Source organism: Erinaceus europaeus, chromosome 18 (assembly GCF_950295315.1).
Source record: "Erinaceus europaeus chromosome 18, mEriEur2.1, whole genome shotgun sequence".
Taxonomy (NCBI): domain Eukaryota; kingdom Metazoa; phylum Chordata; class Mammalia; order Eulipotyphla; family Erinaceidae; genus Erinaceus; species Erinaceus europaeus.
In genome coordinates, this window is record NC_080179.1 from 24,751,583 (window position 1) to 24,779,121 (window position 27,539).

Here is a 27,539-nt window from a genome sequence, read left to right on the forward strand (position 1 = left end):
AAGCTCTACTTGTCAAATAGCAGTGGGAAGCAGAATGCGGCAGGCAGCAGAGACCCTGATTTTGCTTTTGTCCTTCCTCCCTCTCCCCAACTCTTTCGCCCATCTTCCCCTCAACAATGCCTGCTCATCCTCTCCTCTCCAACACATCCCTTCGCGCCCCCCCCCCCCGTGATTAATATCCTTTCCTAGATACCCCTCTTCACTGGAGTGTCGGGCTCCTCTGACCCTCTCCCCTCCCAGACAGCTGGTGGACACACCGCAGCTGCTGCCTTTTCTCCCTCCGCTGCCTAGACTGCTAGCCGGTCCTTGTCAACATCACCCCGCCCACGCCGGTCTGGTCGTTGAAGTCCTGCACTGGCCTGGAGATGAGGGAGGGGGAGAGAGAGGGTGGTGTGGCTTGGGGAGGGGAGGAGGGGAGAAGGGGGATGGACACAAAAACAGCCTGCAGACCGCGGGCGCGGCTTCACTGCGCGCAGGCAGGTGGGGTCTCTGGGTCAGTGGCTGAGCAGCCACTCCCGTGCCCAGGTTGCTAGCTGGCATTTTTGCGAGGCGCATCTTCTGCAGAGCTGTGGTCGGCTGAGTGGAATCAGCTGGGGAGGGCAGACGCCAGCCTAGCAACACCCCAGCAACCAGAGCTCTGGGAACCAGAGAGATCTGGGAAGGAAAAGAAGCCCTGGAGGAGAAAAGGTCTCTAAGGAGCCCTGTTTGTCAGGGTTCCCTCAGGTGTTGTTGCAGGCCCATCACATGGTAGCAAGTAAGTGGCTTTTTTCTTGCTGTGTGTCCAGTCCCAGAATGTTGATAGCAGCCATCTGCTGCCAGCCTTCCCCCACTCAGCCCTGCCTGCCTCACCCCATGCACACCTTTGGGGTCCCTGCCAGATTAATATTCTGGGCTTGAATTAAGATCTACTCCAGGAGCAGTACTGTTCCGCGAATGCTGATTCTGCTCTGCATGTGTGGTTAATATTACCACTGCACCAGGACTGTCAATTAGTGTAAGATTTCTAGAAGTCCTACGTGGCAGTGGCTTTTCGATGGCAGGACATAATGCTAAAATAGAACGAAAAACATAATATGCAGCATAGAATATGCTTCTAAGATATCCCGTCTCTTATTCTAATTTAGTGATTTCAGAATTGGTGCTTTGCATGTAAGAATTCTCTGGGTAACATTAGAGACGTGGAGGTGATTTTTTGGTGTATTTTGGTGCTGTTTGGCTCAACAGGTTTTCTTTTCTTTCTGTCTCACTAAAATGCATGGTTCTGGAGGATTTCTTTTAAAAGAGATGATGCACATGTTGTGGTTCTGGTTACATGGTATTTCCAGTATCTCAGTATCTGATAGCAGTCAAAGCAAAAACAAAAAAAAACACGTTGAATACATTGTAAGGACACATTGATAGGCTTCTTTTATTAATATGGTGAGTTCAAGTTTAGGCTTTAGGCAGTTAAATCTCTTGAAATGAACAAGGGCATTGGTGCTGCTTTTTGTGAATATTTTTCTTCCTGGCTATATTTCAGAAGAGTAGTTTATGACAAAATATAGTATACAGCTGGGTAATAAAGTAAATAGGATTTTGGGAACCATATGACCAGCCCTAGTTAAGATTTTTTTTTATAATTTAGCTGTGAGTTTCACAAATAAGATAAGGCCCAGCAAGAGTAATTTATAAATATAAATCTGATGAGGAGGACTATGGCATATACAGTGATAAAATTTGATTTTTCACTTTTGTGAAAGCAAAACAAGCTTAACTTTTGATTATGCTTTAAGTATCTTTATTTTTGACATTAGTGACAGATCAAATGCAGACATATTCTGGTGAGGTCTAAGTGACTATAATTACATAAAGGGCATTATGAATATGATATGTGTAACTGTTGATTGCATAAAATTTGTTGTGTTCTTATCTACTTTAGTATTTTAGGTCTCATTTTAAGTCTAGTTCAATAAAAGAATAAAAGGGGCTTTGACAGAAGGGATCAAAGTAAATTAAATTATTCAGGAATTTATGCCACCTGTATAATTTAAAGAATCTTGTAGACTATTAAGTTTTCATCCTAACAAAATTGCATGCCCTGCTAACAATCCAAACATCTTTGAATATTCTTAAATCAACCCAAACAGCTTTGAATATTCTTAAATAAGTTTTGTCTTCCTATTCTCTTAAGCTTTAAAATTTATTTTGCACATGAGGTCTTACTTTATGGGGATGAAAGCATCAAGTTTCTTGGACACTGATAAATTTATTTGCTTCACTAACTGATACAGAGAAAATTAAGGTTTATACATATTTAGTCTTTACTGTTTCATTAAAATCCTACAGTCAGAGGACAAGTATTATGTACTCTTGCCCCTCCCCCCATTCCCATAGTGTCTTTAAAACAACAGGATCTAATATCAAAATGGATGGAGTTGGAGGTAGTTATGGTTAGTGAAGTAAGGAGGTGAAGGACAGGTATGTGGGTTTCATTATTAGTTCAGCGAATTGAAGCACATGGGGGTGGGGAGAGGTGGTGCACCCAGTAAATCACACACATTACCATGCACAAGGACTTGGGGACAAATTCCCAAGAAACAGTGCTACAGGTCTCTCTCTCTCTCTCTCTCTCTTTTGTATTTCTACCTTCTCAATTTCTCTCTGTCTCTAACAAAAAGAAGGGAAAAAGGGGGGGAGGATAAATGGTTGTAGGCACCAAGCTTCAGTGATAAACCTAGTGATAATTAAGAAATCATAATAATGTGTGTGTATGTGTGTGTGTAAGAGAGAGAGAGAGAGAATAGAAATGTATGAACTTAAAAAAAATAAAGAGAGAAAAAGAAAAGGTAGCCAATGGTCTCTATGATTATGTGTGAGAAATGTGGTAGTTTGGGGTGAAAACTGGGGTATAGGCAAGCACAGAACTTTGGTGGTAGTTGTAGTCTTGAAAAGCATTATTAAATCACTAGTAAAGAAAATAAAAAATAAAAAAATAAAGATAAAAAATAAAAATAAAGATAAAAAGCAATAGGATGAAAATATGGAATAGGGTACAAACCTGAGAAAAGAAACTAACAGATTCTAGATACCCAGCAGGTCCTAAGACCAGCCATGGCATTGATTAGCAGGTCAAGCCAAACACCTAGGAACTGGACTTTCTATCTCACAGCCCCTTGTGGGAATGATACTACTAGGATAATTAATATTTACCCCCACTACTTCTATGGGATGGGAAGAAGTAAGTTCCTAACTTTGGAACAATATATCCTTTTATACACCTCAACCCTAGATATTTTGACCACAAGATCTGCACCACAAATGGGATACACAGATGTGACTCAGATACACAAGTGGAACTCAGAACCTTAAACCATAAACTGTCTCTTGAAAACTTATATTGGTGGGCAGGGATAGCTAGCATAGTGGTCATGCGAAAAGACTCATGCTTGAAACTCCAAAGTCCCAGATTCAACCCCCCCTTTTCCCATAAACCTGAGCTAAGCAGTGCTCTGGTAAAAATAAAATAATATTAACAAATAACAACAAAACATTAAAGCTTATATTAGTGATATTAGTATAAAAGAGATAGTTTTTTTTTAATTCCTGAAAGTCTGCCACCATTATTTATACTAGCCAACATCAGGATTAGTCTTTTGTAAGAAAGAACTCTGAAATCTCTGCTTCCTGACACTAGCTATCAGTAATGTACAGTCACCCACTAGTCATTTGGTACTAATTTCTACAGACTAATTTCATTTTATTTTATATATATATATATACATACATACACACACACACACACACACACACACACACACACATATATATATATATATATATATATATATATATATATATATATGTTTTAATGGGAAAGATAGACCAGACCATTGCCCAGTGCTGGCTTATAGTGGTGCAGATATTGTTCCAAAGTTAGAAACTTACAACCTGGAAATTTGGAGCCTCAGTAATGAAAGTCTTTTTTGTATAACCATTATGCAATTTCATCTGCTTCACAAACCTTATTTTTTCTTCAGTTCTTGCCCTTTTTTTATGTGAGCTAATAGTGCCTTGGCAAGCAACATTTTATCTCTATAATATTGAATATGGGAACCTTTTGTGGTGCAAAGGATTCCGAGGAAGGGGACAGAAAGGATGGAAAGGATGTTGGGTCCTAGTACATTATTGTTGAAATGGACCTAAATTGGGGATGAGAGTGTTTTGCAGACACCTATGATGGTGAGATGAGTAACTGTACCCACATGTCAACAAATGTATCATTAAGCAGCCCCCATAAAACTATTTTAAAAAGAAAAGAAAAGGAACGTTTAATATTTTAAAGAATGTTTTTATCCAAGGGCTTCTAGGAATGCATTTCAGTCAGTAAACATCTCTTTGCCCTATTTAGAATTATGATTTCCATATATTTTTTTTCAATAACTGTATTTATAAACTAGAGTAAGTCTGGTTGTGCTCTATGAGTAGGGAGGAACCTTCATCCTCTTAGCAAGTAAGTATCCTTGTTGTGTACACAGTTCATCTGGCTGGCTGGATTTAACTTATTGCTGGCGGAGAATAACTTTTTTTTTATTTTATTTATTTTCCCTTTTGTTGCCCTTGTTGTTTTATTGTTGTAGCTATTATGGATGTCGTCGTAGGATAGGACAGAGAGAAATGGAGAGAGGAGGGGAAGACAGACAGGGGGGAGAGAAAGACAGCCACCTGCAGACCTGCTTCACCGCCTGTGAAGTGACTCCCCTGCAGGTGGGGAGCCGGGGTTCGAACCGGGATCCTTACGCCGGTCCTTGTGCTTTGCGCCACCTGCGCTTAACCCGCTGCGCTACCGCCTGACTCCCGGAGAATAACTCTTTAAACAGTTGATTGACTCGCCACCTAGGTGCCATACCCAGTACATCAGTCTCAAACAAAGCCTGATGGAAGAAATGCTGAAACTAGGTTTCACCTTGAGGAAATTTTCATTTAAAAAGTTTGATACTAACGCAGTCATTTGATTTTAAACTAGAATATCAGAGGATGCAGGTCTGGGGACCATACTTCTTGGCTGAATTGACTGTGTGAAATGGACTATTTCTTTCCTTCTGCTTTCAATACAAAAATGAAAATCTCTACTCACCAGCTTCATTCCCCGAGCTCTAGAAAATTATATGATCTAAGCATCTGCATGCAGGCTATATTTTCACTCTGGTCCATATGTAGTTTCATTCTAATAGGTTTTAAGCCTCCTCTCTAGTCACTCTCCAGTTTGAGAAGTGGCTGGATATCTGTGTTTGGCTCCATGTTTGACAAGCTAAAGTAATGTTTAGGGGCAAAAAACTAGCTTAACTGAGTGATCATGAGTGGAAGTAAATAGCCAATTCTCAGAGGCCTCCAGGGTCCCAATGAATGTACTAGTTCTGGAACATTTCTATTGTTTATTTATTTATTTATTTGTTTTTTATCTTTGTAGTCAACAGTTTCAGTGGCTTCCAGAGTTCTCTGGATCCATCAGTAATGAGTATGGAAATTACATGCATAACAAGCTCTCCTTTGTATTACTCTAGCAGCTGCAAGAATACATTTCTCCCTCTTGAGCAATTAAATAGCCTCTGGCCAGATTCTTCTGGTCATGAGTCTGATGAACTAGGGTTACACTACCAGTTAGTTCTGGAAGCAGTCTGGCCTTCTTCCCATAGCATGCCTATTTTGATGGGCTAGACAGGCATGTCTCAGAAATTGTTACTGTATTCATATAAACAGGGGACCCTGCTAGTGAACTTCATGAAGTTCCCAAAGAGAATCTTGAGTGGACATACTTTAAAGCCAAAACAGCTTTTTCCTTCATGTTCCTGGAATCCTTCCCTGACTCCATTGTTGGTCCCAGCTGCAATGGCTCTCCCTGGTGAGATTCTGCCTCCCAGGGAGACTTACTGTCCTGCATCCCCTCAAGGCATTCAGAAGCCCACTGAGCTTGTTTTGGGTTCTGTCTTGTTAGAAAATTTGAGACCAGTGCTAAAACTGCGTCATATGACACCTTTGTTCAAATTTCTTCTCAGTTTAAATATGTGAATATGTCCACTCTGAATATGTGTGACCAGGTCACTTGTAAAGAGCTGTTCCTTTGGATTTTTTTTTTTTTTTTTTGCTAGTGGTTGTTCAGTTACAAAGTCTTTTTCTGTCCTGGGGAGATAGCCTGATGGCTATGCAAAAAAACCTTTTCTGCCAGAAGCACCAAAGGCCCCAGTTTAACCCCAGAACTACCCAAAACAAAACAAAACAAACAAACAAACAAACAAAACTGAGCAGAGCAGTGCTCTGGTTAAAAAGTAAAGAAAATAAAAGCTATTTTTTTCCCTTTTTGCTTAGTATTTAAATACAGAGCAATCAGAGCAATGCTTCAATTAAAATTTTTAGGAATACAATGAAAACAAAGTGGCAATGCAAATTTAGGTTTGTAAGAAAATTGCTTAGGAAAGTTTTGCTTTGTGGGTTGACATTTTCTAGGAATGTGTTGGTTGAAATTGTTAGTAAAGAAGTTGAGTCTAGAATTAAGGGAATATATTGTTGCCAACTTAGGTTGACCTAGGAGCAAAATATAGCTGTTGGCAGAATCCAGGCATAGAGAGAGACAAATACAAAAAGGAAAAAAAAAAGACATATATTGTCAAAGAGAGAGAGAAAAAGGGGGGAGTCAGATAATTAAACTAAACAGGAAGTAAGCTGTTCAAGTGGAAAAATAACCCCAAAGCTGAAAACCAAGTAAAAAGGATCAAACTGCTGCAAAATTCCAGGTGCATCTCAGCCATGTATTTTATTTGTTTCTCAATTTGAGTTAAGCATATGCATAAGTGACATCTAAGTAGTATAGCAATATTATCCAGAAGGCAACTGAATCTCAACTTTTCAGTCCCTCCCCACAGAAATAGCAAAAGGGGAGGCATTAAGCATATACTAGCAAAGAATCCTGTTCAGTTTTATTGAGAAGTGAAAAATGCAAGTCATTTGTAATATTATGAATTTCACTAAATTATTTGTTTTTAGTGTCATTCCAGAAAGGCATAGATCTGACTCACTTTTTATTACTGCGCCATCTAAATCAGATCTGTGTACTAGACTTTATGGTGGAACCTTTATTTCTAATTTTTGAAACTGAAATTATGCTGTTATTACCACCTTGGCAAACCTAACTTGTAAAGCCAGCAAGAATATTCATAGGGGGAATTGAATTGCTGCATCATGGAGTATATGAAACTTTATTTTAGAAATGATTGTTAAACAATTCAGAAAAAGAAGGAAAAATGTGCTTATTTCTACTCTCATTTGAGCTCTTCCAATATGTATACTGCTTCTGTATCTCAGTCTACCAAAGGTGCCTTACTGAGAAGAATCTCGGTTCCCTCTCTTGAACTTTACTGTTAAGATTCTTATTTGAATTGTATTCATATAATTCATATTTTCATGAGTTTCAGTCATCTTTCCTCACAAGCTCCTGCTTCCTAAGAGACAGTATTTTGGTAACCTCCATAAGACAGAAAACAATGTACTTAATGTGATTTGAGTTCTACACTCTGGAAAAAAAGGGGAAAAAATGATAGAGAGCTTTAAGGGAAAAACACTGGAGAGTATTTAGCAGTGAGTCATCATAGAATATGGGAAAGATGAAATATGAGCCATCATATATCTAGGAAGTACAGGCAAGTGGCCCCAATGAACAAAAATGTCAATCTAAATTGGTCACTAAAGTGCTTCAGGCCTGCTTCTTACATTCTTAACAGTATTGATTGTACTTACAGATAGAAGTGAAAAAACTGTCACCTTTACTTTGGCTTGTAGTACCTTCTAGTCATAAATTGACTTGTTTACCACTCTTATGCGTCATTGTTATAATGGCATAACTTGTTTTAAAATAGTTTGCAAACTAAGTGAGAAGTTCATTTGTATCCTTTAATTACTGAGGCAGAGTGAAACTGCCTTTGGATAATATCCTTACTCGGGATATATTGATCTATTTTTACTTCCTTTTTGTTCATTTATATTGGGTTGTCAGAAAAGTCATGATGTGTTTTTGCATAGAAAAATACATCACCACTTTTGCATCAAACTAATATCTTACTCTGTGGTCTACACACTTGCAAGTTACCATAAATCTTTGGGTAAGTATATTAAAACAATATGTAGTATTTGGTATGAAGTAGAAATCTTAACCATTCTCTTTGGTAAAAACTAGTCTATCACTGGTATCTTTTTCTCAATCAAAGGATCCACTCCATCTTTTCAGAAAACAGAATTGATTATTTAGATGTTGAGGTGGGAAAAATGATCATCCAGTCAGTCACCTCCTCCATGTGCAGAATCTTTCTTCTGGCCTGAGTGCATTACTGGCAGACTCTGCTCTAGGAATCAGACTGAACAACAAGGGAAAAAAAAATGGTGTGGGAAGAGAGAGGAAAACCATTGACTTCTGGCTCCCCTTTCTTCCCTGATCTCTATTATCTCTAAGAAGTCACAGCTGCAGTTGTTTATACAGCATGCTATCTACAAAGCCTCTTTAGAGCTGAGAGACAGAGAAGCCAAGCAATGGTTCACTTTTTGGGTGTTCATGCCATTCATCATCCAAGGCAGTTTGTTTTTGAAAAGCAAAGGAAATGTTATTAATAATTACTTCTCAACAATAGACAAACTCTTAACTATCCCCAGGGTTCAAGACATCTGTACTACTTAAGTCTGAGATTGAATGTGTTAGAATAATAGGACAAAGTGGAAGGAAAAATCTTTGGTGTTGTAGAAGGAGTTGGAAGCAACAGTATTAGATGGATATTCCAGTTGTTTTTCTTTCATTTCAAACTTCAGAGTTGTTTTGTACTGGGCTCTCTCTCTGTTAGAATCACAGCATTTGTTAAGGTCATTGCCAAACTGGTCCATAGAGAATGATAGATAAAAGATGCCAAAAGAAATTAAAAGAATGGGACTGTTCCGGAGAAGTAATGTTCTGAAGCAGGTAGTCAAAAGCAAGCCTAGTATGTGGTCTAGTATGTAGGATGTCAGGCATGAGGAAAAGCAAACAAACAAACAAAAACTGAAAAAGAAAGGAAGGATGGATGAAAGGAAGACAGAAAGAGAAAAAAATAGAGGAAAAGAAGAAAAAAATGAGACCAAGAAAACAAATGTAGAAGACCAAGGAAAGAGCTCAACTGGTAAAGCTCAGAACTTCTGTGCCTCAGCTTCCCATGTCCTGCCCTGATTTCTCCACTTATTCCCTTCCCCCGCTTTCTCTTGCAACTGAAACTCTCTAAAAAAAAAAAAAGTAATTATATGTAATGATGTCTCCGCTTGCTTTATAAAGGTGTTTGCTGGAAATTTGGCAGTCAGCCAAAAAGTATCTTTCAATCTGGCAAATGACATCAGTTTTTCTCTCAAGAAACGCAGCCTAAGATATACAGAAATTCTTTTTGGGTTGGATATCTGACTTGTAGATTTTAAAGATTAGCACCAGGATATTTCTAATATGGATTGGTATGATTCTCTTTTTCTTTTTTTTTTCCTTTTCCTTTTTTTTTTTTTTTTTAGGTAGAGACAGAGGAGGCAGAGGAAGAGACCACATCAGAGCTTTCTTTTTTTTTTTTTTTAATTTTTTAAAATCTGTGATTATAGTGAGGTACGAGATTTTAGAATTACAGGGTATAGTTCCACACAACACACACTACCAAAGTTCTGTGTTCCCATGCTCCCACCTCCCAATGTTAACACAACAATTTCACAAGTGTTAGAAAGTTTACTTGCTTTTCTTTTTCTTTTTTAATTTGCAAGAGAAATTATCCACTAGTAGTCTTTCATCTCTTTTGCTATTTATAGTCACCTCCGGCTCTATCCCAAAGGATGCAATGTCCTCTTTCTTGATTGCTAAATTAATATTCCCTGGAATATATGTTCCATAGTTTCTTTAGTCAATTATTTGTCAATGGGCATTTAGGCTGCTTCTACTCTTTGGCCTGTGAATAATTCAGCTATGACTTTGTGTGCCCTTTGGTAAAATGCCTAAGAGTGGTATTACTGTATCATAAAGTAATTCCATTTTTATTTATTTAAGAATTCTCTTTATGGTATTCCAAAGGGGCTGCACCAGGTCACACTCCCACCAATAGTGTCACAGGTTTCTCTCTGTGACCTCTCGTTGGTTATTTTCTGTTTTGTTAATGTAGGACATTTCTTCAGGTGTGAGATGAACTCTTGGTGGAGTTCTAATTTGTATTTCTCTAATGATAAGTGAAGTGGAGCATTTCTTTATATTTCTTTTTGGCCATGTGTATTGTCTTTTTTAGAAAACTGTCTTTTAGTTCTTTGGCCCACTTATTTATTTCTACTTCATAGAGATATACCAGTTCTGTATAGATCTTTGATACCAGTCATGAAATCAGTCACTTGTCAGATGTGTCATGTGTAAATATCTTCTCCCGTTTGCTGAGTTGTCTGGGTATTTTGGGGCAGTTTGCTTTAGATTAATAAAAACTTCCTAGTTTGTTATAGTCACATTTATTTATTCTTGTTTACATTTCACATGCCTGTGACCTCCAGTCTCTAAATGTGTCTTCGATGCTAAGATCTTGCAATATTTCACTGATATTTTCTTCTGTGTATATGAGTTTCTGGTCTAACATCTATGTATTTTATCTGATTTTGATTAGAGGCATTAGATGATAGTTTTACTTTTCTGATACTCAGCAACATTTGTTGAAGTTGAAATATGTTGAATTTTATTTGCCAAGATTATTTTGAGAATCTTTGCATCAATACTCATCAAAGATATAGGTCTATAGTTTTCTTTTTTGTAGATTTATTTTTTCCTTTAGTGACTAAGGAGATGATAGTCTTGTAGAATGTGTTTGGGAATGCTTTCTCCTCTTCAATTTTCTGGAAGAGTTTAAGGAGTATTAGTGTTAATTTTTCTTTGAAAGTTATAGAATTCATTGATAAAAACCATATGTCTTGGACTTTTATTCTTTGAGAGTTTTTTTTGTTTTGTTTTATTTATTTATTTATTTTTGCCTCCAGGGTTATTGCTGGGACCTGGTGCCTGCACTACCAATCCACTGCTCCTGGAGGCTATTTTTTCCCTTTGGTTAGCCTGGTTGTTTATCGTTATTATTGTTGTGGTTGTTACTGCTGTCATTGTTGTTGGATAGGACAGAGAGAAACAGAGAAATGAGGGGAATACAGAGAGGGGGAGAGAAAGATAGACACCTGCAGACCTGCTTCACCGCTTGTGAAGTGATCCCCCTGCAGGTGGGGAACTGGGGGCTCTAACCGGGATCCCTACACGGGTTTGCACTTTGAGCCATGTGTGCTTAACCCATTGTGCTACCACCTGGTCCCTCTGAATGATTTTTTTTTTTTTGATTAATGATTCAATTTCTAGGTTAGAGATTAGCCTGTGTAAGCTATTGATTTCCTCTTGGGAGTTGGTAATGATTGTAAAAATTCATCCATGTCATCTAGATTGTCTATTTGCAAAAAGATGTTCATAGTATTCTTGTATAATACATTGTATTTCCAACCATTTCGGTTATAATTTTACCTCTCTTGACAGGCTGGGAGTATGGATCAACCTGTCAACGCCCATGTTCAGTGGGGAATTAATTACAGAAGCCAGACCTTCCACCTTCTGCACCCCATAATGACCCTGGGTCCATACTCCCAGAGGGTTAAAGAATAGGAAAGCTATCAGGGGAGGGGATGGGATACAGAGTTCTGGTGGTGGGAATTGTGTGGAGTTGTACCCCTCTTATCGTATCTTTTTTGTCAGTGTTTCCTTTTTATAAATAAAAATTAAAAAAGAAAAGAGAAAAAAATTCACCTCTCTCATTTAAGATTGCTCTTATCCAACCTTTTTCTCTCTCTTGTCACTGTAGATATAGCCAAGTAGTTTGTCTATTTTATTTATCCTTTTGGAGAACCTCAAAGCTTCCTTCATTACAGGGGGCTAGGCTTGAACCTGTGTCATACCCATGACAGGCTGTGAGTAATTTCACTGACGCCAGGGTTGGTGTAATTCAGACTAACTACAGTGAGAAAGTTTTCTTTCTCTTTAATACTTGGGACCACTGTGTTTATCAGAGTCCATCACTCTTCGATCTCTAAGAGGCCAAAGAATTTTGAGCTGCAGGTTTGACACTTGAACTTAGCATCCCAGCATCTGGAACAATGTTGAAGGTCCTTTGACCATCTGTAGTTTAACCAGGACTAAGTTAGTAGAGACAGACTTTATAATGTAGATGAACTGTTTTAGAATTCTTCTATATGGTCACAGATTTTTGGGGTTTATAGTATGGGACAATAAATTTAATTGTACTGTTTAAAAGCTGGGCAAAATTGAAGGTTTAGAGAAATGCAGTAGTGTCACTGCAAGTTAAGAGACTACTCAAGTACATGATGGTGGAGGACCTAGGCTGGGAATGAAAGTGTTTTGCAGAAAACTGAGAATTTTTACACTAGTACCAACAGCTGTATTTACGGAAAACTATTAATCCCCCCCAAGAAAAATATTAAAATAGAGTATACTCAGGGGAATCAGTGGGTTGTACATGATCCTCAAGCAGTTCAGGGTGAGTTCTAATTCTTTATTTTATTTTGATGATTTAAGAATTTTATTTTCATAGGTGGGTAGAGAAAGAGAGAGACAGAGATTAGAGCTTTAGAATATGATGATGCAAGGGATTGAACCTAGGACATCATGCATACAAATCTGGTTTCCTGCCACTAAATATCTCCTTGGCATTATTAAATTTTTAAATTATCTTTATTTATTGGATAGAGACATCCAGAAATCAGGAGGGAATGGGGATTAGAGAGACAGAGAGACACCTGTTTCACCATTCACAAAGCTTTTCCCCTGAAAATGGGATCCTTGCACATTGTAACATGTACACTCAGCCAGGTGCACCACCACCTGACCCCCACCTCTATATTTATTTTAAGCAAAATTTGATATCAGGTCATAAATATAGCAGAGGTGTCAACTGTATCAAGAAATTCCTGATAGAAGACACATTGTAAACTCTGGCTGAATGGTGATGACCACTTTGCATTCCTTTGAAAAGCAGCATAGGCCATTTTCTTTCTCTTTCTGTGTTCTAGTATGGCCACTGGCCAGGCATTTTTGGTCAAGGATCTAACAAATTGAGTCCACCAGAAAAACAATTCTAGGAAGATCCTGGCTCATTTGCAACTTACTTATTTTGCTGGAGTAACAAAGGGGTAGTTAGAAATTTGAGAGGCCAACTTCATAAAGCTGTAGGAGTTTGGAGAACATCTGGAAAAATTGGGGATATTAGATGGTTTTAGAATGTTAGATGAAACCTCTTTCCCAGAGTCATTGCTAGGGAACCAAAACTTGTGTGGCCTTTATTTGGGAATAGTTAAAGCAGAATCAGTTTTATTTTAAGGTTCCTGATAACCTTATACTCTGTTGCCTTTATCACTGTCATTGTGGCAACTGTCAGCAAGGCAGGAAATCCTTGAGAACTTAACCCCAGTGTCCTGCAACCCATCCTGATGTTCCAGTTGCTCCTAAGCTTTCCTTCTGTTCATTGTTTTTAATAAACTTTTGACTAGCTGCAGATAGTTTTTTTTTTTTAATCTGAATCTGAGGTAGGAACTTTGTTGTTTTTTGTCCCCAGGAATTCATCACTCTGGATTTTTTTTTTCAGTAAAAGAGACAGAGACAGAGACAGAACGAGATATGGAAAGACACCAGAACACTCAAGCCTCCCATGGTGCAATGGGGACTGGGCTTGAACCTGGATTTTTTATATGGCAAAGCAGGCACCTTCTTTGGTTAGCTATCTTGCCCATTCTGGATTTCTAACTATATTCTGTATATATTGACAGTATCATTTTAAATCTTAATATCCTAACTGCTCTCTCCCTCAAGAAAATGCATTAATCATTCTCAGACTATTGGACAAATTACCTCCGTGGAATATACATCTAACAGTGTAGATCACAGTTTAATATTTGGACTTTTGAAAGTTGATAATTCTTCAGAGATGAGTGAGATAACTTGGTTTTTAATTGATATTTGCCCACAAGTCTGTCTTCCATTCTTTAAGTTCAGCGACTTTAAAAGTATTTAATTAATTAGTTAATGAAGTTTTAATTGCATTCAGAGTTATTGTTGTGGTTTGATGCCTGCACAACAAATCCACCCCTCCCAGAAGCCATTTTGTTTCTCCCCTGTCGTATGCTTTACATTGGTTTGTTCTAGCCCTCCCCCGCCAAGAGAATTGGATCAGTCCTGTTAATTTCGCGGGCCTGCTTGGCCCCGCCCCAAGGAACCCCGAGAGAGGGTTCCTGAGTCAGAGAGTTCCTGAGTTCGAGAGTTTCAGGGTTACAGAGTAAGAGAGAGTTCCACAGTGGAAGAGTTTCAGAGTGCCAGAGTTGGAGGGTTCCTGAGTTCCTGAGTTCGAGAGTAAAAGAAAGAGTGCTTGCGCCGCCGCAAAGAGACAGCAGAGTTCTGTTTGGTGATTAGTTTGTCTTAGTTTATGAATCGTTGTTCCTGAATAAAGAAATACAGCTTCCCTGCCCAGCCGTTGTCTCCGCGTCTCTGTTACCCGCCCGTGAAGCTAGCCCGCCCAGCCAGAGCCTGCCGAATTTTAACAACACTCCCCCACCCCTTTCTTTTCATTTGATAAGACAGAGAAGAACTGAGGGGAAGGTGAGAGAGAGGGCGAAAGAGAAAGAGAATCCCACCTGAAACACTGTTTCACTACTTATGAAGTTGTCCCCCTGCAGGTGAGAAGCAGAGACTCTATCCTACTAGATGTTAATGTGTGGCCTCCACCAGGTGTACCACCTCCTGCTTCCTATACTTTTATTATATTTTCAACACTGCTGCCTGGTATATTTAATAAATTTGTGTTTCATAAATAATTGCTAAATAATTCAATGTAAAAAAATTAGCAGATGGTGGTACACCTGCTTAAGTGCACACACTACAGTGTGCAAGGTCCTGGGTTCTAGCCCTTGGACCCCCACCTGTAATGGGGAAACTTCACGAGTGGTGAAATAGGACTACAGGGGTCTCTCTGTCTCTCTTCCTCTCTGTCACCCCCTTCCCTCTCAATTTCTGGCTGTCCTTATCAAATAAATAAATAAAGATAATAAAAAAAATTTTAAAAATCAGCCAGTTAACTTATTGCCTTATGTGACTTGTCAAGAAAAAAAAAAAATATATGACTATGTGAAAGCTTGGTAGAGCTTAGGGAAGCTCTCCCATCCTTGGATGGAGGTCTGCTGGAAAGACACCCCGCTTGTTAGCCTCTCTCCTCATAGAGATAAGCCAAGAGGGAAAAGTCTCCCAGACTCAGTTTCTCCTTGTTAGTCTCTCAAGCTCACAGAAATCCTACAGGCCTCTCACACTTAGTTTCTCCTTGCTAACAGGCCAAATGGTTGCCTGCTTTAAGGTTCACTCAAAGTTTATGATAGTCACTCAAAGTTCACACATCCACTTCACCTTTTGATCACAAAGGAGAACACACTCTATCATACACCTCAAACACCAGATAGAGAAACCCCCAAAATGTTATTTCCTTGTGTTCTTTGATATCTATGATTTACATCAAGCCTTGTTTTTCTTCTCTCTATTGCACCTTACTGGTTTAACCCCTATGCTTCTTTCAAATGCCTTTGGATAATTAAAGTGCCTGCGTCATGGAGAGTAATTGTCTTGACCTTTATGTGTCGCATCAATTCTTGTCATACCAGCCCCCTACCAAAGGGGCAAGCTGACCTTTAAGAAACCTGTAATTTCTGACATATTTGAAAAATGTTCTTTGTTTAACTTTCTATATATATCCAAACCCACATTCCAATAAATGAGTGTCTGTACCAAAATACTCCCCGAGTCTTCCATTCTGAATCACTAAGCCCTTGAGCTGGTGAGGGGAGATTGGTGGCTTACCTCCTGGCTGGAGCCACCCACGTGAGCCCCAGCATATATCTATATATATATTCCAGTTATATATATTAACTGGAGTTCATTTTTAATTTTAATTGTTACCAGTATTATTATTGGGGCTCAGCTCCAGCATTATGAAACCACCACTTCTGGCAGCCTTTTATTTATTTATTTATTTATTTCATTTTTCTTTCTGTTTTATTTAATAAGACCAATAGAAATTTGGATGAGCTGGGGAGATAGAGAAGAAGAGAGAAAGATAAATACCTGCCGACCTGCTTTACCACTTGTGAAGTGTTCCTTCTACAAGTGGCAAACTAAGGCTTGACCCCAAGTCCTTGGCATAGTAATGTGTGTGCTCAACCAAGATCATCATCACCCTTGGGATTCTTTTATTTTTTTTATTTTTAAGTGATGTAAAGATTATTTTGTCTTAATTTTTTAATTTATTACTAGATAGAGACAGAGAGACCTTAAGTGGGCACTTAACCAGGTGCACTACCACCTGAAACCCATTTTTTTACATACCTGAAATAGAAATGTTTAAATAGAGAATTATAAATAAAATCACTTAATGTTATATGTATATAGTAAAATTTTGGTGAGATTTACTTGTTTACAACTTTTATTTGCAACATGGTATATTCCAGTAATATGCTCCAAGGAATTTTAGAGAGATTAAAATAGGAATTCTGAAGTTTCCATAAAGCCCCAAACTGGGATTCAGATTAGGTCAGTCTCAGGTCAAGCACACATATAGAGAAGCCTTAGCCAATACTCACTGAACTCAGGGCAGGATACAGTTGCAGAGAATCTGAGGACAGTATCCAGAAGTCAAAAATCATTTAAATCAGGAAAGAGTAAGACAATCTCAAAAGCAAGGGAAAGAGTTGGAATAGAGAATCATAGTAAACAGGCACAAGTATAAGAAGATCCCAAGAATATAAACTGGTTATGTAATAAAAGGAGCTAAAATTAATTTCGGAGACTAGCATTTTAATACTCCTGGGAGTGCATTTCATTTCTTTTTTTTTTTTAATTATCAAAAAAAAGTTTATTTTTACATTTAGTTAATGGTGTACGGTATAGTCTTTAAGACAGGCACAATTTCTCATCTCTCCTTGACTGGCTTCTAGGAGACACCATAGCATCCCAGTGTCTCTTCATCCTGTCCCTTTCTCTCCTTCTCCAGAGTACTTTGATTTGGTACAATATGCCACACCCAGTCCAAGTTTCACCATATGTTTTTTTTTTTCCCTTATTATTCTTTCTTCTTAAGTTCCACCTGTATGTGAGATCATTCAATATTGGTCTTTCTTTTCCCGGCTCATCTAAATCAGCAGGCTGTCTTTGACTTCTTACCAAGATATTATCGTTTAAAACAGTGGCACAGTACTGAACTATGTGTAGGTAACCACAACTTCCTTAATCACTGATTTGTCATTGGGTATCTGTGTTGCTTCCAAATATGGGCTATTACAAACTGTGCTTCTGTGGACATTGGTGTGCACAGGTCTTTTCAGACATTTGCTGGGCCGCCACAGGTGTGATTTTGCCACTACTGGGCTGCGCTGCGCTGCATTTTTTTTTATTCTTATTCAGAAAGACAACAAGAGGGAGAGGAGAAATTGCAATACCAGAGCTACCCCAGGTTCTACAGTGTGCCTGTGCAGTGCCAGGGCTCAAACCTGTGACCGTTCAACCCACATTTATTATTATTTTTTATCAGATGTTAGGTTTGTCCTTGAAGCTACCTTTCAAACATCTCTCTCGCATAGAAACAGCTTTACTTTGGAGGCTTAAAGTGAGCAGATAATAATTGTATTATGTTTTAGATTATACTTATAGTAAAAAGAAATATCATCAGTTTCTTCTAAGCCTGACTAGAATTGAGAAATAGAAAGTTCTGCTTTATTTATATAGTAGTGATTATTCATCACATTTAAGCTTTATTTCTTTAAAATTTATTTTATTAGTGATTAACAAGATTGTAAGATAACAGGGGTATGATTCCATACAGTTCCCACTATCAGAGTTCCATTTCCCATGCTCTCCATTGGAAACTTCCCTATTCTTCTGGGAATATGGACCAAAATTCTTTATGGAGTCCATAAAGTGGAAGGCATAGCTTCTGTAATTATTTCCCCTCTAAACATGGATGTTGTCAGGTCAATCCATAGCTCCAGCCTGTTTCTTTTTTTCTTTTCTTTTTTATTTTTTATTTATAGAAAGGAAACATTGACAAAACCATAGGATAAGAGGGGTACAACGCCACACAATTCCCACCACCAGAACTCCATATCCCCTGATAGCTTTACAATTCTTTATCTCTCTAGGAGTATGGATCCAGGGTCATTATGGGGTGCAGAAGGTAGAAGGTCTGGCTTCATTAATTGCTTCCCCACTGAACATGGGCATTGGCAGGTCGATCCTAGCCTTTCTCTTTCTCTAGTGGGGCGGGGCTCTGGGGAAGCGGGAATCCAGGACATATTGGTGGGGTCATCTGTCCAGGGAAGTCTGGTTGGCATCATGGTAGCATCTGGAACCTGGTGGCTGAAAAGACAGTTAACATGTAGAGCCAAACAAGTTGTTGACTAATTATGAACCTAAAGGCTGAATTATTGCAGATGAAGATTTGGGGGTTTCCATTTTATAGATAGCTAGTAGGCCTATTTTAGTTATATTCCAAAGGGCCAAAACCTAGATATAGGCCAGGTCCCATGAGATAGAACATATGTTCACATGTATCCATAAACTAGGGCAAAATACATACCTGAAAGCAAAAGTTCATAATAGTCTGCAGTGAGTCAGTATAAAGTTCCTAATGAAATAGAGCCTACTTAGACTTTGATACCCTCCTCACCTACTTCCTATTACAGTTCTCTCACTCACTCCCAAGCTAACCTTATCAAAGCAAGGACTGCAAAAGCTGAATAAGGGCAAGAGACTGGCATACTTTAACGATGACTCTTTAGTCACTATCAGGCCACCCCATCAGCTGGGGCCCTAGTCCGGGAGTCCTGAGATTCCCAAATTTTAAGCTTTCACAGCGTATTTCACAGCAACAGAGTTATGGGATAGGAAGGAGGAGAAATGTTAATAAAGAACTAAGACCTTTATGATATGGCTTTTTTTTTTTTTCCATTGGGAATCTTGAAATGCTACTCACTCATGACTTCTAGTTTTAGTATTCACACCCTACATGTTAGAGGCAATTGGTAGAAAATGTGACTTCCTTTCAGGCTAGCAACTTGAAAGCAACAAAAATAAAACCTAAAAGTCTGATGATGAAAGGTACATAAATAGGGGCCAGGTGGTGGTGCACCTGGTTGAGTTCACATATTACAGTGCACAAGGACCTGGGTTCGAGCCCCGAGTCCCTGCTTGCAGGAGAAAAGCTTCACGAGTGTTGAAGCAGGGCTGCATGTGTCTCTCGGTCTTTCTCAGCCCCCTCTCCCCTCCCCTCTCAGTTCTGGCGGTCTCTATCCAATAAATAAAGATAGTTAAAAAAAAACTTAAGAGATAAAAAATTTAGGAGGAAGTATAAAAAAACAGCACTCTCTGAGTTTTAAAAAATGTGCTTAAGGGTTCCACAGAATTATAGTTAATTACTATAATGGGATGTTATCTATAACTACACTGATTTCTTAGAAAGAAATTAAATTATATGGAAGGTCCATGTCTAGCCTTGTGAGAGTTCTCCAGACTGCTCTCCACAGAGACTGGACCAATTTACATTCCCACCAGCAATGCAGAATGATTCCTCTGTCCCCACAGCCTCTCCAGCATTTGTTGCTGCTGTCCTTTTTTTTTTTTTTTAAATCTATTTTGTTTTTTTTTGTTTTTTAAATTTATTTTATTTTATTTATTTTATTTATTTATTCCCTTTTGTTGCCCTTGTTGTTTTTTTATTGTTGTAGTTATTATTGTTGTTGTCGTTGTTGGATAGGACAGAGAGAAATGGAGAGAGGAGGGGAAAACAGAGAGGAGGAGAGAAAGATAGACACCTGCAGACCTGCTTCACCGCCTGTGAAGCGACTCCCCTGCAGGTGGGGAGCCGGGGTTCGAACCGGGATCCTTATGCCGGTCCTTGTGATTTGCGCCACCTGCGCTTAACCCGCTGCACTACAGCCCGACTCCCGCTGCTGTCCTTTTTGATGTATGCCATTCTTACAGGAGTGAGGTAGTATCTCAATGTTGTCTTAATTTGCATTTCTCTGACAATCAGTGACCTGGAGCAGTTTTTCATATGTTTGTTAGCCTTTTGGATCTCCTCTGAGGTGAATGTTTTGTTCATATCCTCTGCCCATTTTTGGATGGGGTCATTTGCTTTTTTGGTGCTAAGTTGGCTGAGCTCTTTATATATTTTGGTGATTATTTTCTTGTCTGATGTATGGCATGTGAAGATCTCCCATTCTGTGAGGGGTCTCTTTGTTTAATAGTTTCTTTGGATGTGCAGAAGCTTTTCAACTTGATGTAGTCCCATTGGTTTGTTTCTGCTTTAGTCTTCCTTGCAATTGAGTTTATTTCATCAAAGATGTCCTTGAGGTGTAGGTGGGAAAGTGTTTTACCAATGTTTTCCTCTAAGTATTTGATTGTTTCTGGTCTAACATCCAGGTCTTTGATCCATTTGGAGTTGATTTTTGTTTCTGGCAAGATAAAGTAGTTCAATTTCATTCTTCTGCATGTTACAACCCAGTTTTCCCAGCACCATTTATTGAAGAGAGTCTCCTTCCATTTAATTCTTTGGGCCCCCTTATCAAAGATTAGATGTCCATAGGTGTGGGGATTTATTTCTGGGCTTTCAATTCTGTTCCACTGGTATGTGTGCCTATTTTTGTTCCAGTACCATGCTGTTTTGATGATGATGGCTTTATAATATAGTTTGAGATCTAGGAGGTGATGCTTCCATTTCAGTTTCTTTTCCTCAAGATGGTTTTGGAAATTCTAGGTGTTTTCAGGTTCCAGATAAATGATTATAGTGTTTGTTCTATTCTCTTAAAGAAGCTTAGTGGAACTTTGATGGGTATTGCATTAAATTTGTATATGGCTCTGGGGAGAATATTCATTTTGATGATATTTATTCTTCCAATCCATAAGCATGGGATATCTTTCTATTTCTTGGTATCAGTTTCTATTTCCTTGAAGAGTGACTCATAGTTTTCAGTATACAAGTCTTTCACTTCTTTGATCAGCTTTACTCCTAGGTATTTTACTGGTTTTGCTGAAACAGTAAATGGGAATGATTTCTGGATGTCTTCATCTTCAGATTTAGTGTTTGCATAAAGAAATGCAACTGATTTTTGTACATTGATTTTGTAGCCTGACACCTTGCTATATTGCCTAATAACTTCCAGTAGTTTTCTGCTGGATGCTTTAGGTTTTTCTATGTATACTATCATATTATCTGCAAATAGTGAGAGCTTGACTTCTTCCCTTCCAATCTGTATTCCTTTGATTCCTTTTTCTTGCCTGATTGCTATGGCAAGAACTTCCAATACTGTGTTGAAGAGTAATGGTGATAGTGGACAGCCCTGTCTAGTCCCCGATCTGAGGGGGAATGCTTTTAGCTTCTGTCCATTGAGTGCTTGGAAAACTGGGTTGTAACATGCAGAAGAATGAAATTGAACCACTTTGACACCACAACATAAGAGCTCTCTACATGGTCATAGCACTCCCATGCGGTGCATATATAATGGTAGTGTTCCTATATAGTATCTTGGTGTGTGTCCAGGCTGTGATATCCAGGTCTGGGTAAACACATTCTCTAATAGCCATCTTACAATGTGATAACCTCTGAATGCATTTCTCAAGCTCTACCATTATTAAACAATGAATATCTTTATACAGATATACGCAGGTGATCTTGAATACGTGGTACTAGGGTACCAACCAGAGTACTGTCCAAAAATCCAGGTATTACATTTAATGCCCATGAAGCTCACTACTTAACACAGTCTGTGTTTTACTCAAATCTTTCAGATAACATGTACAGTGAATTTTTTTGAAGAGTCTATTCAGATTTTCTCTATATTTTTATGGAATGTTTTGTTGTATTTGCTGAGTCTTTTAAGTTCTTTATGTTGGCTAATTTGTCTTTTTCTGGTATATGGTGTGTGACTATCTCCCCCATTTAGTAGGAAGTCTTTTTCTTTTGGTGGTGGTTCCTTTTGATGTGTAGAAGCTTTCAGCTTAATATAATCTCAATGATTTATTTTTAATTTTCTTTTTTTTTTTTTGCCATAGGGCTCAAGTCTCCAAAGATATTAGAAGCTAACATTTTGGAGTGTTCTGCCATTGTTTTCTTTGATATGTTTTGTGGTTTCTAGTCTAGCTTCCAAGTCATTAATCCATTTTGATATATCTTTGTGCATGATGAAATGGAGTTATCCTATTTAATTCTTCAGCATGTACTCAAATTTTCCATAATCATTTATTTAAAAAATTCACATGCTAGTGGTTTAAAAATCATGCAATTAAAGAAACATATGTATTAATAAAGGTATATTATGTATATATTTTCTTCCCAGATGCACCCTAGAGTGATTGTATCTATTCCTTCCTAAGGAAAGACTAGTGTGAACAAAGTTGTGTACATAAATTGATTTGAGGCATACTCATGGAGTAAGTTTCAGTTGCTCAAATTACTAAGGTATGCTGTCTCCTGTTTAATTTAGAAAATTAGTATTATATTTCCTTCTAGAAAAGCTGTACCAATTTACACTGTAAAACCAGTACTAGTGCTTACTTATTTACATTTAGTACTTTGCTACATTAAGCTAGAATTTCCATTTAAGTCATCAAGATTATTTTTATTCCTGCCTTTGTACTAAAAATTGTATTTTAAACATTGAGCACTTGTAAAGATTACTTGGATTTAAGAAGTTTATGAAATAAAGGTTAATGTAACTTCTAGTTCTGAATCTTCTGATATACGCACCACAAACAACACAGTACGAAAACAAAATGTTAACACAGAACCCACACTATCAGCATAACTTGAAGACAGAGCACCCTAATTTCAAACTGCTCTCAACGATAAGAAAACTAAACACATTTGCACTTTCTCCCATGCTCTATGAAAAGAAGGCTTTAAATGAATTATGAATAGAGAATGCTTACCTTGTGGTGAAATTACTGGGGGAAAAGGATTTCTCATAAACTTCATATGCTCATTATTTTAATATTCCCATTTTGATGTGAAATAAACTGCTAATTTTATGTGTAGGTTCTATACTAAACTAATATGCTAAGTTCTATGTACTGATAGTAACAAAACTAGCTTGTGGAATGTAAATCTAGTAACTGGAGAATAGTCCAGTTGGCATCAATAAAGCCTCCTTCTGACTAAAGGAAAAAAAAACAATGGCCATGGGACTTCTGTGCTATTGTTGCCACTACTGTTTTTAAAACAGCTGATTAATGCCACTAAAGTTTCCGTCTCTTATGAAGAATGAATTCTCTGCTACTCCTCTTATGTTGTGTCACTAAATCAACATTAGAAGTCTTGAATGAACAGGGTGCATTTGATTTACTTGACCAGAGACATGTGGTCACTTTTTAAATCCAGAAGATGCTGGAGAAGTCATCACTTAGAGGGCGGGACTGTGGCATGCCTGATTAAGCACACATAGTATGAAACGCAAGGACCAGAGCAAAGATCCCAGTTTGAGCCCCGGCTCCTCACTTGCAGGGGGTTGCTTCACAAGCAAGTAGGTGTCTTTCTCCCTCTCTACCTCCTCCTCCCTTCTCAATTTCTCTCTGTCCTATCCAATAAAATGGAAAAAAATGGCCACCAGGAACAGTGGATTCATAGTGCCAGCAGCTAGACCTCAGCGATAACTGGGACCATAATTTATATACTAACAAGTCTCCTAAAATAGAATAAATAATATATATACACAATCATAGTAAGCAGCACTTTTCCCCCTCCAGATGATGGCCACTGTGATTTCTCACATTAAATTTTATAAAATAGTTGACTTTGAACTTCATATAAAAAAATTCCAGTCAGGCCTAGCTGACATAAAGTTATCCTGGTGAGTCCTGTTTGTTTTAGGAATACTTTTATAAGAATACACCTCTTTTCTCCATGCTAGTTCTGTGATTTTCAACTGATATCCAAGAGAAATGGCTTACAATTACATTGTTTGTATAAAATATTAGTGTAACTGGATAGAACTTGTTGGTACAAACTTAAGTTGACTTTGATATAATTCTTGCCAAAATCTTACTTTAGCTATTCAATTTTTTAGAAAGACATTCTAATGGACAGATTAACTATTAATCTATTTATATTTTTTCTTTTCCTTTTAATGTTGTATGAAGACCACTCATTGGAAAGCATACTGCCTGGACTATATCTTATAAAGTCCCCACAGAAATGCTTTTACTGAATAATGATTTAATGGTTAATAATTTATAGTCTGCACTCAGCCTTCTAGAAGTTGGATGTGATCCAGTTCCATTTGATAAATCTTTGTATGCTTTTCTTAGTCCATAGTAGTCAATGTCCACTTTCCATTCATTCACCTAGTGAACAATAAAGTATAGCATTTCATTCAACATTAACATCATTACTACAGAAATTTCCTTGATAACTTACCATGTTGAAAGAAAATAACAATGACAAAGTCAATACTGAGGTCTAAATTTTCTGTGTATGTTCTCTTTTGGTCTTTGTGACTATGTGATATGCGTACAGGATTCTAGAGTTTACATATGAGGAATATATATGTTTGGCTATGTTACTGTGGTCATCTGGTTAGTAGGTATGAAACTGAGGAATGAAATAGTATTAGCCTCTGTAATTATTACAGATAAAAATATTTGTACTATCAATCAGAAGTCTAATAGTCAAATAGAGTTTTGAGGTTTTAATGGAAGATGCCCATTATTCTCAAAATATTTTGATATCGTAGCAATAAGTTTGAACCCTTATTTGTATCTGGCATTAAAGATGTCATTTTTTATAGACATATATTTTATAATGTTTATTAGAAGCTGAAAGAGACTTCTAACATATAACATTTAAGGAGTGCTTTTATCATAAGCTGAAAAGATAAAAGCTCTCTTGACTTTGTGAATTTAGTGTAACCATTATTTTTGAATAATAGCATTAGTGTAACTATTTTTTAATCCAAAGGCTTAAGTCATGTGATACTTTGTAAAAAAAAATAATAAGTCCAAAAATTTAGATTGGAAATGTATAAAATTACAAAATTTCAGCTAATCAGTTGTTCAGTTCATTTATATCGTTTGATCCGACTGTCAATAGTTTTGTTTCCTCATTGTTGACTATATGGGAAAGATTAATACCCAAATCAACCTATTCTGTTTGACAGCTATTGATTCAGGTACTTATTTTATTTCATGAGATAGGGAGACAGAGATAGATAGGAGGAGAAGGGGAAGGAAGGGTAGAGAGACAGAGAGATAGGCAGACACACATACACACACACACACACACACACACACACAGAGACCAGTATTACCACTCTGCCATATGTAGTGTCACAGATGGAAGCCAGATATTGTACTTGCAAGTCTAGTGCTTTTTCTTAAGAATCTGCTTAGAAAACTTTTCTGCCTCCTAAGATGGACAACTAGTTTAAATTTTATTTATTTATTTATTCATTAATTCATTAATTAATTCATTCATTTTTTAACTTGAGTCAAATCTATTTTGACCATATCTTACTGGTTCTGTTCATCTTTTTTAAATAATGCACAATTCTGATTTCTCTCCCATATGAGAATCACTTACATTCTTGTAAACAATAATATTATAATGGAGTAGCGTCTGCTTCAGTTACTGTATCTACCATTATTAACTAGTTTATAGGTAAAATTATTTGAGTCTAACCAAATTACTATTATAGATAATGATGTTCAATTTATATACCTGTCTTTTGGGTGTGGTAATGGATTTCAGAGGCACAGATTCTTTCAATACAGATCAAAGTTATATAAGTTTTCTAGAGTGCCAGTAAATGATGGGTGGAAGAGAGGTTTTTGCAAAATATACCTGGTAAATATCTGTCCATGATAATTAAAACTCTGTGTTTGCCTATTTATGCAAAAATAACTATTATAGTGGTTATAGCATAAGAACAAGGTATATAACAGTAAACAAAGGCTTGCCTTTAAATCAAAATAGAAAAATGTGAGGGAAAATGAATCTAGGTAAGTAATCTGACATGTAAGAGGCAACCAAAATCCAGTAAGACAAGGTGTAGGGAAGTTTAGTTAATGGCTAGGTACAACTCTGGGTTGTTTTTAGTTAAAATATATAGTGCCTTCAGAACTCCTTCATTGCAAATAATAAAATAAAATAACTTTCATCAAAATAAAGACTTAAGAACTGAGTAACTGAAGCAGAATGAGTTACTCATGAAATTAAAAATTAACAAAACAAGAAAACAACCAGATTTTCTATACTAGTCAGGAAATGTTCCTTGAGGGCGGGGGAGACAGCATAATGGCGATGCAAACAGACTCTCATGCCTGAGGCTCCTAAATCCCAGGTTCAATCCCCTGCACCTCCATAAGCCAGAGCTGAGCAGTGCTCTGGTGTTTCTCTGTGTGTGTATGTGTCTCTCTCTGCATCACTCTCAAAGGTAAAATTAATTAAAAAATTAAAAAAGAGAAAATTCTTTAAAATAATAAAAAAGGGAATGTTCCTTGAAACCATGTATTCACTCTACTGATCTCTTTTACCAATATACTAGTCTTTGACAATTTTATTTTCTTCATTTAGTCACACAATATATAATAAAACTGAAGAAATCTTTTCTTGCAGGTACAAAATTGGAGATGGCTTCCCCAGAATCTAAGGAACTTGTGCCCTTTACTAGAGAATCTCTTGAACTTATTAAACAACGTATTGCAAAAAAACGCAGTGAGGAATACCAGGAAGATGAAGATCTGAAGCCAAGCATTGACTTGGAAGTTGGGAAAAAGCTTCCATTTGCTTATGGAGCTCTTCCTCAAGAAATGGTGTCAGAGCCCTTGGAAGATGTGGATCCATACTATAAGAACAAAAAGGTAAATATTTAATTGCATTTATTGTTACTCTGGTGTATTTATTTTCCATGCATACAAAAATGTAATTATGATGGGATGAAGAGAGAAAGACTGAACAAAGAGTGAATTAAAAAAAAAAATTTATGGGAGTCGGGTTGTAGCGCAGCGGGTTAAGCGCAGGTGGCGCAAAGCACAAGGACCGGCATAAGGATCCCGGTTCGAACCCCGGGCTCCCCACCTGCAGGGGAGTCGCTTCACAGGCGGTGAAGCAGGTCTGCAGGTGTCTGTCTTTCTCTCCTCCTCTCTGTCTTCCCCTCCTCTCTCCATTTCTCTCTGTCCTATCCAACAACGACAACAACAATAATAACTACAACAATAAAAACAACAAGGGCAACAAAAGGGAATAAATAAATAAAATAAATATTTAAAAAAATTTTATTTATAAAAAGGAAACATTGAAAAAAACCATAGGATAAGAGGGGTACAGCTTCGCACAATTCCCACCACCAGACCTCCTTATACCAACCCCTCCCCTGATAGCTTTCCTGTTCTTTAACCCTCTGGGAGTATGGACCCAAGATCATTT

The 27,539-nt window shown here is 37.6% G+C and overlaps 1 protein-coding gene across 1 annotated transcript in view; it reads left to right on the forward strand.

Annotated features, from left to right (window-relative positions):
* Positions 1-439: 439 nt before the first annotated feature.
* SCN7A (sodium voltage-gated channel alpha subunit 7) overlaps positions 440-27,539 on the forward strand; it is a 105,425-nt gene continuing 78,325 nt past the window's right edge. Inside the window, exons 1-2 of the mRNA XM_060177771.1 lie at positions 440-754; positions 26,730-26,974. Of these exons, the coding sequence (XP_060033754.1) occupies positions 745-754; positions 26,730-26,974 (255 nt within the window). The 5' untranslated portion in view covers positions 440-744. The remainder of the gene's footprint in view (positions 755-26,729; positions 26,975-27,539) is intronic.